Here is a 17,810-nt window from a genome sequence, read left to right as displayed (position 1 = left end):
AACCCTAACCCTAATAACAGAACACAATAATGAAAAACACACATAATATTTTATAAAATATTATGTGAATATTATGTGTGTTTTTCATTATTGTGTTCTGTTATTAGGGTTAGGGTTGACAAAATTTATTATCTTATGTGTTGTTAGGATTTGTGTTTGAAAAGTTAAACCCTAAAACTAATAATATAACTCCTGCAAGTTAAAAAAAAAATCAAAAACTCTCCGGTTGCCGATTTAAGGGATAGAAAAAAAATAAAAAAAAAATAAAAAATATAAAACTCCCCCCCTATTGACGATTTAGGGGGGAGTTTAAAAAAAAAAATTATATCCTAATAAAACTCCCTCCCCAGTGCCGATTTTGGGGAGGAGAGAGAATTTTTTTTACAGAAATCGGCAATCCCATTGCCGATTTCTAAAAAGTTATACTAGTTTGGTAATTTTTTTAAAAGGTGCACCAAAACCGTAATTTTTCGGTCAAGGTGCACCACATGTGTACATTTTCCATCTCTATGGTGTCTATTGAAAACTGTACAGATTGTTTCATGATTTTTCCAACTTACCTAATTAATTAAGGTTTTGGGTTTGAGTTTATATAACTCATTCGGTATATTGTACCCTTGAACGTTTAAGTTGTGAAGAAGGATAAAAAATCAAGTAATATAAAAAATTTAATTTATTTTTTATTATTTTTAATTGAATTGAGATATAATGAGACATAAAAAAAATATAATAGGTAATTTTCAACTCATTTTTAAATTAGGTTGTAACCATAATAGTAAGGTTTTATGAGTTTAAACTTTGATTAAAATTATGGTCTCCACTCTAATTAATCTTTTTTGGGTGAGTAAGTGTGCATATCGACGTTTAAACAAAGGCCACACCTTTTGATGATGCTCACAATTTTGGGCGGGGCCCATTGGTGACCCACTAAAGGGAGCGGGCCTTAAATAAAATTAATAGGCTTTGGTAAAATCAGCCATATGGTGCTACTAATTGCTAATTGGGATAAGCAACTTAACAACATGGTGGAAATTAGATAGCTCAGTTTATATTCCATAAATTTATTATCAATTAAGAAACTATTTTCTTTTAAATTATCAACTAAATATTTTTTATAATTTGACTAATCACAGCTGTACTAAATGAAGTGAAACGTAACTACCATAACACGATGTTGGACAGACATTTTTTAAAGCTAAAATTAATATTAAAATAGTATAACTTTTAAAATAAGTATCATATCTTCTGTTATTATTTTTTAAACTTTTTATTGAATATTATTTATATATTTTATTTATTTATATTAGAATATGTGGAATTTGGAGTAAGTTTTTTGCAGTCATGGTAAAATTCCATATTAACATACAAGCATGAGTTATGATGCATAATTCATTTTTCGAAAAAGAAGCTGAACTAAGGGCCTGCAAACAAATTGGCAGTATACTTATACAAAGCTCACATTCATCTAGCAATGGTCCCTAGCTTGGTAATTGGTTCAGGACCACTACCCATTCAAGTCCTCAGCTGAAAAAGCCCTCTTAAATATTACTATATATATATATATATATATTTCATTTATTTATATATCAGTAGCGTAATAAGATCATGTTTAATTTGTAGTATCAATTAAAATTTCTTTCAATAGTTTGATGGTATTGTGACTATATATATATATATGCAGAGAGAACCTAGTTAGATTATTAAAAGTGCTAAATAAAGAATTAAGTCTTCGCGGTAGAAAGTTACAAACAGACAGAAACTTAGATAGCAGAAACGATATATTTTAGTCCATCCTCTATCTCACCATAACATTAATCTTTTTTTGGTATCATTTAATATCTTTGGTTTTTCCACTCTCATATAAGCTTTCATTATACTTAAGATTATTTGCACGAGAATTTTGCTCTAGAAGGAGGGGGGCCAGGAGAGTAAGACAAGAGTAACAATTTCGCTTTCACTCATAAAAACAAAAAAACAAGAAACATGCATAGATAAAGTAGAGGAGGACCATGTTTGAACTTTGAATATTAATATCTGTGCGAGTGAAAATGTAATTTCCCTACATTTTTGTCAGTATCCCAAAATTCATGTTATGATAATAAGAAACTTTCAAGAAATGGGGTGTGGGTATCTTTTGGAATCCCCAGGAGATAATGATTTCATTGTCTCAGAAGGAGAGTAAAAGTAGTTTTCATTTATCTGCTAGATGCATGTATGATGCTGACTTGAAATGAATCTCTCTCTCTCTCTCTCTCTCTCTCTCCCATGTTTTATTTTGAGGGTGTCAAGACAGATGTAGGTGCGAGTAGGACACATGAAAATGAAAACAAACACTTGGTGAGACCGTGAAAGTATATCAGTTAATTATAGAGGCACAACGACCACATGGGAAAATGTTGGTGTTGGTCGTGAACTGGTGATGTTGTATAACTTGTATTGTAATTGTACTTTCAAATTCAGAAATGCTGCTATATAACCTAGCGAAAGATGGAAGTATATCAAAAGTAGATCCGAGTATATATATTTTTGTCTCCACATTTTTTTAAACTCATAATGATGTTGGTAGCTGATAGACAGTAAGTAGTTACTCATTTTTCTATGGTAAATTATATATTGTCATGACTCACTTGTACAGACTAGAGAGTTTTTGTTTTTTCTTTCATTTTCTTGGAAATGTTTAATTTATATATAAGATTTTCAGAAAGTAATTTTTTTATTAAAGTTATGCACGTGAGTAATATGTGATAAAAGAAATCTCTCATTGAAAAATGACGAATATATTGAAGTGTGTATCAATAACAAAAGTCTGAGATCTTGTATCTTAAAATGTGATGTCAAATATGTTTTTATAATTCTTCATTCAACATTCTTTTTGAAGATCTCATTCTTCTTTGCTCTTTGGCTCCCTCGGTAAAAAAAAACATGTCTTATTGTAAATCTTCATTAATGGGTTACAACATTTTTTCATGGGCTAAGTGAAAGAAGTATAGAAATTGACTTGGTCTTGACCAAAAACCTTAAGGCATTAGGTATATGAGTTCATCCACTTATATGCTCTTTAACTCATCCATTTTTGCTCAATGTGGGACTTCTTGATTCACATTTGAAATACCCAACATCCCCTGAGGTGTGAGTTCTCTTTCGAGTATTGGATACACTAGAGCTAGCTCTTTATCTACTTGCGCCGTTGTTGGCTTATCCTTTCATCAACTGAACACGTTGCCTTGACCTCTCGCTAGGAAGACTTTCGACACAAGGGTCTCTCATGGATTTATCAACCACTTGTCGCTTCAATACTCTGTTTAGTCATTGAATCATCGCCTCTGATACGACTTGTTGTGAGATCTTCATCCATGAGTTACAACATTCCTCCATGAGCTAAGTGAAAGAAACATAGAAGTGGGCTTAACACTACATCTTAACCCAAAACCTTAAGACATTACGTATATGGGTTCATCAACTTATATATTCTTTAACTTCTTTATTCACATTTGAAATACCCAACATAGCAAAGCAAGAAAATATGATTTGTGGAACGGTTGATATATTAGTTAAATTCTTTTAGTTGTGCTTGGCAACATGTTATTAAGCTAATAATATACTGTAAAAGATATTTAGAAGGATAAAAGTTAAACTTGAAAATTCACTAATATATAGTTCAAAATATTTTTAAATATATTTATTCACTTATACCATATAGTTATTGGATTTAAGTATTAAATATTGTTTTGTCTCATACCTCCATATCCAAAATCTTGCCAGATGATTAGTAATCTTGTTAGATCATGATCAATCTAAATCAATTCTGGATCACTAAAAGAAGGATGAAATTTTGTATAAGTCTTCATTTACAAAGATTGAATTCAAAATCTTACTTAAGAGACTAAATCTCCTCACAACTTTAACAAACATGCATGGGTTGGTGGATGTTGAGTATTGAGCTTAAACATAATATGTTTGACTTTGCTCGTCAAATCTAAATATCCAATTTATTCTTACACTCCTCATGATCATGTGGTGTGGCCACTTCATTAATGGAATCCATGAGAGGAGAGTATATTTGTCATCCCATAAAATATGTCATTCAATATAAATGTATCATAATTTCTAAACGATTAAAAAATGTATTGAAGTTAAAAAAATATGATGCGAAATTCAGCACTCACCACTGAGGCTCTGGGCATGTGAGTTTCATAATCTTGACGTGGGCCTGGCTACAGCCCGCTCGTACAGAAATAGTAATAATGGGCTGAAGGGGTTAAGCCCATTTTAGGAGGATCATAATCTAACCATGAGCCCACAATGGCACAAGTATTGAAAAATTGTAAAATCTTTCCTATGTCTATTCTTATACTTGATGTTTCTCTAACCAAAAGAGATTAAATTAACGAAAATTACAATCTCAAACTATAATTTTTCTTTAAAAAGAAACACAAATTATTATGATCTTAATTATTACGGATAAATATCCTAATATGTTTTAAAAATAGGGAGAGGGTTAATGAGGCAATTAATAAATATTGACTTTAAATTATTTTCTCTATCATGTGGTGTGTATCTACACACTCCCCAAATGACTTCAACCTAGTCACAAGATGGTCGATCTTAGTGGAATCAGAACCTTGCACAACAAGTAAAATTGGCTTCATTGCAGATCCACATATATCTATTTTCACATGTCCTCCAAATTATAACGATCTTGTAAATCAGAGTGTTTGTACTTTGGACATTAAGTACTAGGAAAACAAACATGAGTGACACTAAAACTGCTCATTAATTATGAAACTAAAAACTCAATTCCACGTTTCCATTCCTTTGAAGAGCTTAAATAAACAGTAATTGCTGAATGTTACAATCCAATGAGTGATTTGTGTACACATGTTGTCAATTTTCCTCAGCACCCCTTAGTCAATTCATGCTTTTATGCCATTATATACATCTTAGTACTTGTTAGCTGCTGGAGGCAAACCACATTCTCAAATCAATATATGTTATATAATTCCTTAAACTCCTCAAATTAAAAAGTGAAATTCCAAAACATAAGATATCCATGAACATGTCACATGCTGCTTTGACAATATTCAATTATCTGATGTGCCGTTACCTTGGCTTTCCACATAGGGTCTAATAAAAGTTCTCCGCCACCAGACCTCGAAAGCTCTCTGAAGATTGGGACAGCCATCACCACTTTTCAAGAAACTACCAACCCATGAAAGCAAAATACTTCGTTGATCTTCCAAAGGCAAGGTGAGAATCGTCCTCCCGATACCTTCCTCCACAAGTTTTCTATCAAATGATCTGCATCCATGCTGCAACCAGTTGTAATCATTGATCAGAGGCTGCAACCATGTCTGCAACAACAACTGGCGAGTGTTCTTTGATGGCAACAATTCCCCTTTTCCAATGCCGACATATAGTCTTCCTGAAATGCAGCTGATATGATAACGCGATACAACAGGCAGCTTTCCGTGTAAGGTGGCCAATTCCTGCTGATTTGCCCACATCAGTGCAAATTCATCAGCAGCTTGTTTGTCAACTAAAATCTCTAACAACCATGACAGGTTATCGGCTTCAAGAGCTATATGTTTTACAACATGTTCTCTGCTACCATTAGGTATGTCCCCGGAGTCTGGCTCTGTAGCTTGCTTGAACAATGACAATAAAGAATCCAAGCAGCTTCTGCATGATCTATAAATCATTTCATCACAGATGTCAGGTGAACCTGTAGAGCTACAAAGACTGTTTTTCTCCCGAAGGAGCTTTAGAACTATGGATCTCATCTCTCGCCGACTTCTCTCCTCATTGCTTTTCAGAACAAGTTCAAAAATTTGGGATAGAGTATCGTTTGAGGTATTAGAAATATCAGAAGAAACTCGTTTCAGCACGGGGTTCACCCTGATTCCTTCTCCTTGGAGTTGTAGTACAGTTGAGACCACCTTTTCTTCTTCTTCGTCTCCAACCCAAGGGACTGCCTCCAAGTGCTCCAAACATGATTGGATACATGAGCTAAAGCCAAGGGATTCTGCGACCTGCAGAATAGTTTCTTTCAAGTTTTTTAAAGAATTTCTAACATGCATATCCTCAAATAACAACTACCAAGTAATGCTTATAATATTTCCACTTGAATAAAGGCTCAGTTAAACAAGCATACAAAGTCTACGGTTATGCATATCGTAAAAATTCCACTCAAATAACCTCACATTCTTTCACAAATATCAGTAGATGGGAATGATATGTAAATCAATCAAATTGTACATCCAAGTAAAAAATGTATGCTACATGCCACATCCGTACTTAAAGTCTTGGATAGGTGTTTCATCAATCAAATAGTCCATTCCTAGCAAAGAGGAGAATGATTTGGAATGGAGACTAGTAAAAACAAGTTATGACTAAGGTTTTAGTGCCACCTTCATAATTAAGCCGTGTAGAGAACAAGTAGGAGTATTTTGATCCATGAAAAATATTATGATCTTATGGGAAAGTGGGAATAGGGGACTAGCTCAAACTAGATAACCTTACTATTTTTGTCACAGGAAAAAACCATGTAGCACGACATGTTATATCATGATCATCACCACAATTCTCATTCATATCAAATTCCACTCTTGAATACAACTTTTGATCTTGCCATGTCAACAGTATGTTACTTGTGGAGAGTACACATGTATATACTAGGTAACCATAATAATTTATAAAAATGACCCGCATATTTTGTTTGGTTTCCCACAGGTATGTGGGACTAACTCTAATGATCCCCATATGACACAAGGATTACTTTATCATAATCAATAACAGTTCAAAATCAGGGCACATTTTACTTCATAGTTCATATGCAGCATTAATCTGGATCTTGATAATGCGATTGCGAAGTAAAATGGAGAACATTAATCTGGATCTTGATAATGTTTACAGAAATGGATAAAGTAATGTGAAGTAAAATGGTCCAAGTGACAACATCCAGGCGCGGTCCTTTATTAACCATTTCATACAAGAGAGATAGCCTTATCAAGTCTTTAATTTTACACCACCGGAGAATTATCAAGTTATATGTTACAATGTTGGCAAACAGTTCTTGTAAACCATCAAATCAAATATTTTCATGGCCTTAGATTTGCGGGTGCGAGGTTTTTGGGTTAGGATGTGAATGCTTTGCTGGCACTGAAAGAAGATAGAGTGTGGGCTGGATTTTACTTGGGTTTAAAGGGCAGTTTAAGTAGTGACAGTAAACTTTATTAAAACCCAGGTACATATAGACTTATCACTTATGTATGGTGTTATAGAATCTCCTGCATCTCTTCTCCAGAATTGGCTTATTCAACAGAATTTAATTAATGCAGTAGGAATTAATATGCTCCTAAGCATGCAACAGTAAGAAAATTACCTTCAGTATTCGAAGAACGCGAGAAACATTTTGCTTCATAAGGCGTTGTTTCATTTCATTGCAGTACATAAGCCCAACAGTTTCCACATATATTTCAACATCCTCACAATCATCAATTTGAAAAGAAGACAAACCAGATTGTTCAGAAAGTTTATCAGCAAAGAAGCTACTCTTCTCAGTTAGAACATCCCTGTGAACACTTAGCTTCACACAAAATCCCTGCTTTCCCAATAAAATCACCTTCACATTACACGTTCCAGGTTCACCAAACTCAACAGCCAACTTCTTAGGCAAAGTTTCTATTTTGGGCCCAGGGGTTCTCTCTGTAGCCACCACAGATGTGCTAGCTGGATCTCTTTCTGGATCACTACATTGTTGAGAATCTGAAACCCCTAATCTTGATGGGGTAGGCACTGTTTTTCTCTCACTCACTGACACTGATTTTTTCTGAGCACTGCTAGTCTTTGATGGTGGTGAAGAGGGTTTGGGCTTATTCAAAGGATGTTGAGCCTTGAAACTTTTCTGAAACACAACAGGAGAAGGACAACACCAAAACCCTTCAGGGGTGACAGCAATTGGAACATTCTTAATCTTGGTTGGACCTTGATTCACCCTGTTAAGCCTAATATCTGCCATATGTAACAATTGACAAGGATTCACAAACTAATATGAAACAATATATAGCATCACACACAGAGAGAGAAATTTTGGTGAGGGAGAGAAACAAGTTCTTGTTTTCCTATGTATTGTTGAATTGGCAAGTCAAGGGTACAAATATCTTGCTAATTTTGCTCCTTTTTCTTCGAAGCTCAGTTTTTCCCTTGAACTATACAGCGCCGCTTTTCCCTCGTATTGAATGGAAATAAAGGATATGCAAAGTTTCGATCTTTGAAGTTGATCTACTTACCCCAAAAAGAGATATTGCAATTAATTGCATAGAACATAAGGAATATTCAAACTCCAACGGCCCTGAAAAATTGGATATTTTTTCTCAAATTGGGAAATAAAGGATTTGAAAACAAAGCAGAATGGTAAGAAAAAATATGCAGTAGAATGTAAATTTAAATTTTTTAAATGTATATAACCTTGAAGTTCTATTTCTGACTTCACAGTTAACTACAGATCAGCATACACAGAAAATGACCCTTTTTCTCTCTCTCTGGACACTAGTCATTAGTAAAGGGCAAAAGCATAAAACTTACAGAGAAGTGGTCACATGAGAAAACTCTCAAAAGCCTGTGTTAATGCTTTATATCTGAATCTCACAGAGAGCGTGAAAAATGATTGAACTTGAGCTACAGTGTTGACCATCAAGGGAACCACTTTACAAAGAGTTGCAGAGAAGAATAATAATGAGTGTAGTGTGAATTGTGATCTTTCTTTAATTTTGTAAAGCAGATAACACCACTGTCAAGACAACTAAGAAAGCAAAGAAAAAGGGTGAAGGAATGGAATGGAGGAATGGATTATGGGCCATGAGTTGTTTTTCTTACTTTACTTTTTTCTTCTTTATTATCAGTTCCATGCTTTTTCATGATTTCGGGTCTCTGGATTTATTTGCATCATCTCTTTACCAATTTTATTGAATAAAATAACACATTCTTAACCTGTTAAAATTGTGTCACACATGAAGGGATCTTAAAAATATGCTAGGACTATATCATTTCAATTCTCTCCAATGAAAAATATTATTTTAATAATCATTTTTCTATTCTGTTTTTCTTATATTAATTCTATCTATGCACAACTCAACAATTACATAGGCACCAGGTTTGGCTCCCATTTCTATTTTTTCCTTGCTGTCCTTGGAATATTAACTTAATCGGATCTTCATTAAACTTGTCCTTTTTTAATACAAAATAACTATTTTCGATTTCTTAAACATTGGACAGTTGTTAGTGTTTTTTTAATTATATTTTTGTCCCTATAATATTGTGGGATTCTTTGCTTTTAGGGGCCTTCGTTGGATTTTCAAGGCTGGAGTGGCCATGGTTGTCACCTACTCATGCAGAGTGGAGTAAAGCGTAAGAGACTAATAAATATTTATTGGTTTTGTGTATTCTCTAACCATAATAAAAGAATAAAGACAAAACTAAGAGACTAATAATAAGTACTTACATTTTTTTGGTTCCTTCAGTGTCAAACTGAAATAATACATTCACATATGACCTTCAATCTTATTAATTATTATTACTCTCATTAATCATATTTATTTATGAGAGATGTAAGAAGAAAAAAGAGAAATGTGGCTAATATTTTCAATGTAAATTAAGGTAGAAGGAAATATTGAGATTGATAGAAGATAGATAGCAGAAAGTTGTTAAGTAGGTTATATTTTTTTGGATGTTGTTTTATATTGACAGTGGCAGTTGCTCATTGAATTTATGGGAGGATGGATATAAACATGAAAACGATGGATGGTCCTAAATCCAAACCCCAAATAGCATTGATATATGAATCTACTTCAGTGATTGCATTATATTGACCTTGTTTTGTTTTGTAAGGGTGAGTAACTTAAAAGTCCATTAGCTTCTATATCCATTTTCAAATTCATTGTTTACTTTGCCATGTATTATCCAAATTCCATGCCCTTCCCCCTTCTTTTGGTCTATGAAGAGTGATTAACTGAATCGAGTCAGAATATACTTATTGAGATGGAGAATGACGTACCCTGAAAGCCATTTAGTTCATATCTCTCATGATTTGAACCATAAGTTATTCATGAGCAATACCCATGGCTTTAATTTTTGAAGACATTGAAATGGATGATGCCTGCACTTTTTTACTATCAGCCTCTTATTGCGTCAACTACCTCCTTTATTGAAACTCAATTTTAATGACAAATTCAATGTAATGTCAAGAGAAGTTTGACTTTTTAGCATATCTTTTTCTTTATAGTGGGTGATAGGATGGAAGATATATAAATCCAGTAATTAAGCACATTCATTACGATTGAAATTTTCTGATATTAGAGGGTAGAAGATGTTTGAATAGTTTTTCAACCTCTTTAACATCGCAAACTTATCTCTCCACCACATGTTTATAATGCTCCATTTAGTATCTCATTGATGTTAATGTCCCACAACGTTGAAAGATGAGTTTGTACCACAATTGTCATCATCTAGGAAAATGGAATTATGGCGATAAGAGTCATGGGCACCACTATGGTAGCCCTTTTACCATCCGAAGATGTATCCAGATTTGATTGATCATTGAATTATACTTGGGACTAAAGTATCCGTGACCCGCAACCACAATTTAAAACATGTATATATCTACATGGGTAGCTATGAATTAACTAAGGTAAGTTGCTTTATACTATTGCAGTGAATAGAAAAAGGCCAAGGCACAAAAGGACAACATATTCAAGAAAATTTGAATTTTTGACTTGACCCTTTTACGAAATTACACAAGAGTGAATAGAAACATGGGAACGTGTTGTTTTCTGATCAACAATAAGTATCATTCAATCACATGCTAAGTGGCCTCTGCTGGCCTGGGACTGTTGGCTTTGGCCCACTTTCGAGTCACTTTTCCTGCGGTAGCTTACCAGCTACTTAATTAGTAGTCCCAAAATTAGATGTGATGAATAAATACACAATTTCATTTCTGAAAAAAAAATGGTTCTATTCAGGCTCTAAAAATTAGATTTTGACCTTAGTACCTAAAAACATCAAATTTCAGTTAAAATATTGAATGATACATGAGAATTAAGACTAACTTGACTAGTTTAAGGAAATTGGTGTATGATATCCCATCAAGATAGATGAAAGAACCTAGACCATTAAATCACAATGATGTATGTAAGAAACTCTCCACCATGAGAAACAATATGGGAAACATGGAGCTTAAGTAGACAAGGGATTGGTTATGACCCACAAATGTTGGGCATGCCCTATTGCCTGCAACGTATCACATATTTTGTCTATCATCCAAAGGTTCATGTGGCCCCTCTCTCTGACCCTGAATTGCTCTGCGACCTTCTTCTTATCCACTTACCTTTGATGGGTTCCTTTCTTCTATATATATAATGCACCATTGAAAACAGTTCCTCAGAAAAGCTGAATTGCATGATGGCCCCTCCTCCTACCATAAATATTTGAAATCACAGAAACAACAAATGTGATCAATTTATTTTTGCTTTTCATTTTTTGTTTTCCTTCATTAATTGGAGCTCTATAGCACTAGTTCATAATGTTTGCAACATAACGTATTTAATTCAAAATCTATCTATTTTTTGTTTTAGTTTTAAGTATTCTAAGGGGTAAATTCAGCCAATGAAAAATGCTTAGGAGAGGTTAATTTCAACAGAGGTGGTTTGTGCCACCAACCCATATAGATTATTCAGTTTTCGTTACTCGCTAATGGCTTCCATTTTCCCATACTTAATAGCCTCTGTTCTATTAAATGACTATGGTATTGTAGATTGTAAGATCTTTTATCTCTTTTACTTATGAGATTTCTGAGCTAAATTTCTGGGTATGAAATATGGTGAGACTACGAGGTTGGTGTCTCCCTTGTTAAATCTATTTACCAATTAATTGAACAAATGAAGCAAACACTTCGACAATGTCTCATTACTAATCAAAGTTTAAAGGAATAGACCAACTTCAACACTTCAATTTGAAATTTTCATGCCAACTAGATATCAATATACATGTGCAAATAGGCCCATAACAAAAGGATTTCATCTCTAGTCATATGTTTGACCCTAATGTGGTCAAATACATATATTAAAAATTAAAAAATGGAAATTTTAAGATGTCCAGAATACATTAAAAACAAATAGATAAATATGGCATGTACGAGGTGTATGATATAGTTGATTCTCATCATCCAAAATATCATCATTGGATATAATCATCTGAACATCTTGTCATTCTCTGGAAATGCAGACTACTCCATAATCTCCACATATAGCCTAAACCTAAAGTGGAACAATAAATATGAATTGGCCCGTATATAAATCTTATTCCACTTGAACATCTTTGTAAAGCGTTGAATAGAATTTCAATACAAACTCTTATTTATATGTATATAAAAAATAGTAAAGTGTAATTAGTGTAACTTAAAATATACAATTATATGTAATCATCACTAATATATTAACCACTCTCACCTTACTTTGACAATTAAAATAAAGACAAAAATATATATAATATAAATGCACCAAATAAAAATTATAATATAAATTACATTTAATATAAAAAATATTCTGATTCACCAAAATAAAATATATAAAACTTAAATATTTTACATTAAAAAATATAAATGTGGGCTGACATGCATGAAATATTTGTCGTCACACTAGTCTCTTATATATCTGAATTCATTTGAAAAACACACTAAACAATTTAAAATTTCAAAAAATAGTCTAATTATTTTGAAGATAAATTAACCATCATATCATTCGTCAATTTTTTAATTAAATGTCTAAAAATATATTTGGTGGACACAAATCAAATAAATTCACTCAACCAAAAACATTTTTAACAATAAAGTATTAAAACATTAATTATTTATCACTGAGACAAAGTCCACGTAAGTTAATTTTGCAAAAAAAAATCATAACGTTGCTCTCTTTTCTTCTGATTTGACCGTGAATTTATGATGGAGAAAACCAAATTTCTTACTAACTCAACTATGTATTCTCTGCAGGTACTTGGTTGGTTATTTAACACTTCAGTAATGGATCCAAAATGGTCATTTTCATATTTTGCTTCAATTCTGTTTTTGATGTTGTTTTCTTCCACATTTAACTAAGGTTTATTCATCATTTGCTTGTAAAATATATTCAATTTAATAATTGTATATAACTATTTGTTCCTTTCATCAAATACTTTATGCAATGAAAAAAAGAAGTAAAGATCCAAATGTAGAATGCTAGCTAGAGATTACACTGTACATGACACAATTGCAGTTCCAATCAATAGATATCAACAACCGCTACTCTTTGTTGTTTATATCATCTGTTTATGTTTGTTGGACCCTTTATGTAACAGTACATAATTAGTTTCATGTCTTTTCAACAATAAAAACAGTACTACACCGAATAATGAATCTGGGTTTTATAAAATGGAACAATGAATCTAAAAAAAAGAAACAAAAAGAACGTAATAATATCCAATGAGTCTGGATCTAACTCTTGAAGAATCTAATCAGTTCTATTGTTCTCTAGAACAGCTCTCTACAATGTTCAAATGATGTATTTTTTAAATGTACAGTGAAGAAAACAAAATCACCGGCGCATATTTTTTATTCCGAAACTACCCCTACTCCGGTATGATACTCAACAACGCTGAAAACTCCCCCCTTCTGTCGCTACCGTCCATCGACCTTCCTTTCCTTGACCTATGAAACGTAACGGCGCCGGTACGGATTGCCGGAGGAACACTCCGATGAGGCTTAGAATACTCTTCTTCGGAGAACGCAAGATGTTTCCGGCGACAACAATATTTTCTATCGGCGCCACCGTATTTCATGAGAGCGGAGCTGGCTTTTACAGCCAATGCAGCCATCTCAGCTGGTTGCAAAGGCTGACCCAACCGGCTTAACGGCAGAGCGAAATATAACTGCCCGGGTTGCAACACGTCGTTTTCATGAACCGCTGAAACGACGTCGTCGAAGTCCATTTCATCTGAGTTGCATATAAAACACGTGGGGTGTTCTTGCAAGAGATACGATACTTTAACCGGATACGGAAATTCTTGTAACCTTCCGTCTTCATGAACGAGTTTTGCTGTGATAACCTGTGTTGAACCGCAGGAACTGCAATTTCCCATGATGACTCAGTGAGTTCGAATCGGTTGGGACTCGGTTTTGGAAAGAAAAAATGGTATGAGCTGTATACAAAAGAAAGACAGTGGAGAAAAAATATATATAGGAAGATACCCTTGTGGAATATTTGCATGTAAATGAAAATTGTGTTATTTTAAACCGTGGGAATGGCTATCCAGCCTGTAATTTGTAATTTGTTGAGAGATAGGTTCTATACCCGAAGAAATCGCATGGTCTAATGATGTCTCATTCATTATCCACGAGTCAATCAAAATGTTAGTTTTTATTATTTTTTGTTTTTATAAAAATAAATCATTAATATAACATCAGTCCTAGACAGAAATATAATATTAAAAATTGATGCTCCCTGCATTCGTCAATCTGACTCCCACAGAAATAATATCTGCCCATAGTTATATATATTTTTGGTACTAGAATATAAATCATTTTTTAAAGTAAGGAACTAATTAATTTTTTTTCTTGTGGGATGTTTGGTTGTTTCTTCTCACAAGTATCGTTCACAAAATTTAACTCATTAAATATCTAACAGAACTTTACACTATTATATTAATATATATTTTTGTACCTATTGTTATATATTATTAGTCTTTCAAATAACTTTAAAAAAATAAATTAAAATATTAGAATTTGGAATAATTGGATTGTTTTTTATGATGAAAAAGGAAATAGTAGGGTGCATGGTATAAAGGATATGCAATCCAGTTATTCCTTTCTATAAATGAGACTATGAGAGGGAACCTCACTCTCTTTTCTTTTTCTTTTTTGGTTATCACTCTCATTTCTTTTGGAGATAATTCTCCCCCTGTTTTTTTAATGATTATTGTCTTAATTTGTTTACATGAAGAAAGGAAAATATCAATTTTCTTTATATTATTTGCCTTTTTATTATATTTTAAATTTCTCAGTTTTCTGTATGTTCTCTGCCCACAATAATAAGAATATGCTATAATTAATACCTTTATAAATAGAGAAGGAATTATTTGAATAAGTTTAAAAAAATTATTTCATGTCCTACATATTAATATTAAGAAAATCTAATAATTTATATCTACTTATTAATTTAAATCATTATACTTTTCTAAAATTTATGACTGAGATGTGATTAAATTTTTTAATATTGTTCTTCAAGTAAGTGGATCCATCCTTATGAGCTACGAATAATAGTCAAATAAAAAACAAAATTTTCCTTAACGGATAGAGTAAAATACGGTTCCTGCCACTGGGATGGAATTTTGGACCACTATTACAAAATGTTCACAAGAAAGCATATCGATCACGTGAAGACCCGTGAACTTTGAAGCGTTGATTTAATCAACGATGATTATGAAATGACTCGGTAGTTCCAAATTAAGGGTTGGGTTGAAAGCTGAGAGTAATAATAAAGTGTGATGGTAAAGGTTTGCAGAATTTGGGAAGGCCACCTTAGCACGAAAAGAAAGTGATAGGGGTTCGATTCAACATTCATATCTTCAGCTACTACCTACTGCTGCCACATATAACAACTATTAATTTCCATCACATCAAACAAATTTTATTCCACCTCGCCTATTTGTTTTTAATTGAAAGAGTAAATGTCGCTAATACTAGCATATACCGATTCTTTTTAATATTATTGGTTACTTATTTGTTTGTGAATTAGTTGGACCTTATATCATTAAATCAATGTTTTATTAATTATTAAATATTTAGATTTGAGCCAACTTAAATCATAACATTTATATTTACATAAGAGATGGACAAAAATGATTTAGTAATAATATATTTTTTTAGTAAAGGCAATTGCTTTCAACAAATAGTAAAATATGTATCATTGACAGTGTATATATTTTTTACATTATCATTGTATTATCTACTATTAATTTTTAATTATTGTTGAATTTTTAGAAAATATAATCCAAAAAATGCATGTATAAAATTACAAACTCCAACAAAACCATAAGCCTTATTTGATGCATAATTGGATAGCAACTTAATAGATTAATTATGGCTTCCTTTTCTTTTTGTCGTTTACTTGTTTTGAGATCAATCAATGTTAGAAAAAATGGTTAGTTGCTTTTTTATACATTCAGAATGAGCGTTTGAATTAAAATATTATTGTTGACAAATTTGTTAACTTGTGTACATGGGGTGAGTATGTGTACGCTGAATAAAAAACTCATTTATTTAACTACTAAAGGAAGTATGGAACAATCCTCTCCAATATTGTTAAGAGAAGTTATAATAATAAAAATATAATTTCAAAAAAGACACAATTGCCATTATACTTTTCTTTATATTTTAAGAATATTTGTCTCTAAGACTATTTAAATATATATCAAAAAAATTTAGAATGATCTAATATTATTAGTCCTTACATATAATTATATGATATTGTTATCTAAAATGTATACATAAAATCACAATTGATCTCTCTGATATTCGGAGATCTTTTTGTAGCACATAGGGAAAGGGTAACAAAATGTGTGGTGAGTGGTGCAAGAGGAGGACGTGGCATGAAAAGAAGTCCATGGTGCTTCGCTGCAGTGTGTTGAGGACCCACGTGCAGAAAACGACGGGAAAACGTGAGAATGATAATTAATTGTCCTACTTTTTATATCACATCATATCCCAACTCAAGTTACCATATATTTAAAATAAAAAATTATAAAAATATAAAGTAATTTTTATATTATTTGATGAGATTTGATTAACTTAATATATGGAGACAACATTTTTTAAGAGTATGAGATCCCGAAAGAAGCACCAATAATTGATAATAATAAAATAACACTCCGACAGAAACTGGCGTAAGTGATCAGGGTTCAACTCCTGACACCAACCCAGAAGAAGCGCATAGGCATCGGAACCTGTTTCTTTAGTGAAACACAAGTAAGATTGTAATAAAATACTCCAAATGTTTTTTCTTCTAATTTCTGCTGAATTGTTTTGTAAGTATGTTTTTAAACTATCTATACAATTGAGCTCGTTGACTTTTAAATTATAGTAGTTAAGGTTTTCTGATAGGTTGTTTTCTAACTCTCATCATATTATTTGATTGAAAGTTGTAAGGGAGATAATAAATTATTGTCATAAATGTTAGAGACTCATAGGAAACAGGTAGCTCACAATAATCAAACTTTTAATATTTTGGTCATTCAAAAAATCTAAGAGTACTCATGTTCTATTCGTTTGTCACCCTCTAATATTGACAAAACCTGGAAAAAATATATATATAGGATAATCTGACTATAAAGTTAATATGTATGTACTGATTCTACATATGTAATTAGCACTATAAAATTAAATATTGTGATTTATTAGTATAACCTTAACCAATAATGTAATTATAATAATTTATAAAGAAACTCAATCATGTTCAAGAAACAATTGATTTTTTTTAAGTTAACAACCTCCTTAAATATTCTTGAACAACAATCTATCCAAAACTAACTCATCAAATAAACCTTTTTTACTCTTTCCAATCATACAATGAGGATCAATGACAGTTAGATCCCATTGAACTAGTTAAACTGTAAAAACAAACATAACCATCAAAGAAGGACAGTTAAATAATCTAAGGAAATTCTTCAAAGAGAAGAGAAGGTACACCAATGCCTCCTTTAACTGGCTCTTAGTGGAGGGTTCAGGGAGG

General features: G+C 32.4%; 2 protein-coding genes across 3 annotated transcripts; both read right to left on the bottom strand.

Moving 5' to 3' along the window:
* Positions 4,756–8,196, bottom strand: LOC109333246 (BTB/POZ domain-containing protein At3g50780-like). 2 transcript variants are annotated; one of them, XM_019568622.1, is made up of 3 exons: positions 7,382–8,196; positions 5,038–6,029; positions 4,756–4,993 (listed from the first exon to the last, which is right to left on the bottom strand). In XM_019568622.1, the coding sequence occupies exons 1-2, from the start codon at positions 8,015–8,017 to the stop codon at positions 5,082–5,084; spliced, it is 1,584 nt and encodes a 527-aa protein (XP_019424167.1). In that variant the 5' UTR covers positions 8,018–8,196; the 3' UTR covers positions 4,756–4,993; positions 5,038–5,081. The 2 variants fall into 2 exon arrangements, with proteins under 2 accessions (XP_019424167.1, XP_019424166.1); XM_019568621.1 differs by having other exon boundaries at positions 4,756–6,029.
* LOC109332631 lies at positions 13,444–14,250 on the bottom strand. The gene has a single exon (XM_019567640.1). The coding sequence runs from the start codon at positions 14,161–14,163 to the stop codon at positions 13,654–13,656; it is 510 nt and encodes a 169-aa protein (XP_019423185.1). The 5' UTR covers positions 14,164–14,250; the 3' UTR covers positions 13,444–13,653.

This window comes from Lupinus angustifolius, chromosome LG18 (assembly GCF_001865875.1).
Source record: "Lupinus angustifolius cultivar Tanjil chromosome LG18, LupAngTanjil_v1.0, whole genome shotgun sequence".
NCBI classification, from domain to species: domain Eukaryota; kingdom Viridiplantae; phylum Streptophyta; class Magnoliopsida; order Fabales; family Fabaceae; genus Lupinus; species Lupinus angustifolius.
The sequence above is the reverse complement of the archived record's forward strand: the minus strand, read 5'-3'. Positions and strand labels throughout refer to the sequence as shown.

Coding starts and splice junctions, on each gene's coding strand:
- LOC109333246 (XM_019568621.1), bottom strand. CDS start 8,017: ATGGCAGATATTAGGCTTAACAGGGTGAATCAAGGTCCAACCAAGATT. Junction 6,030..7,381: donor GCGTTCTTCGAATACTGAAG/GTAATTTTCTTA, acceptor ACTATTCTGCAG/GTCGCAGAATCCCTTGGCTT.
- LOC109332631 (XM_019567640.1), bottom strand. CDS start 14,163: ATGGGAAATTGCAGTTCCTGCGGTTCAACACAGGTTATCACAGCAAAA.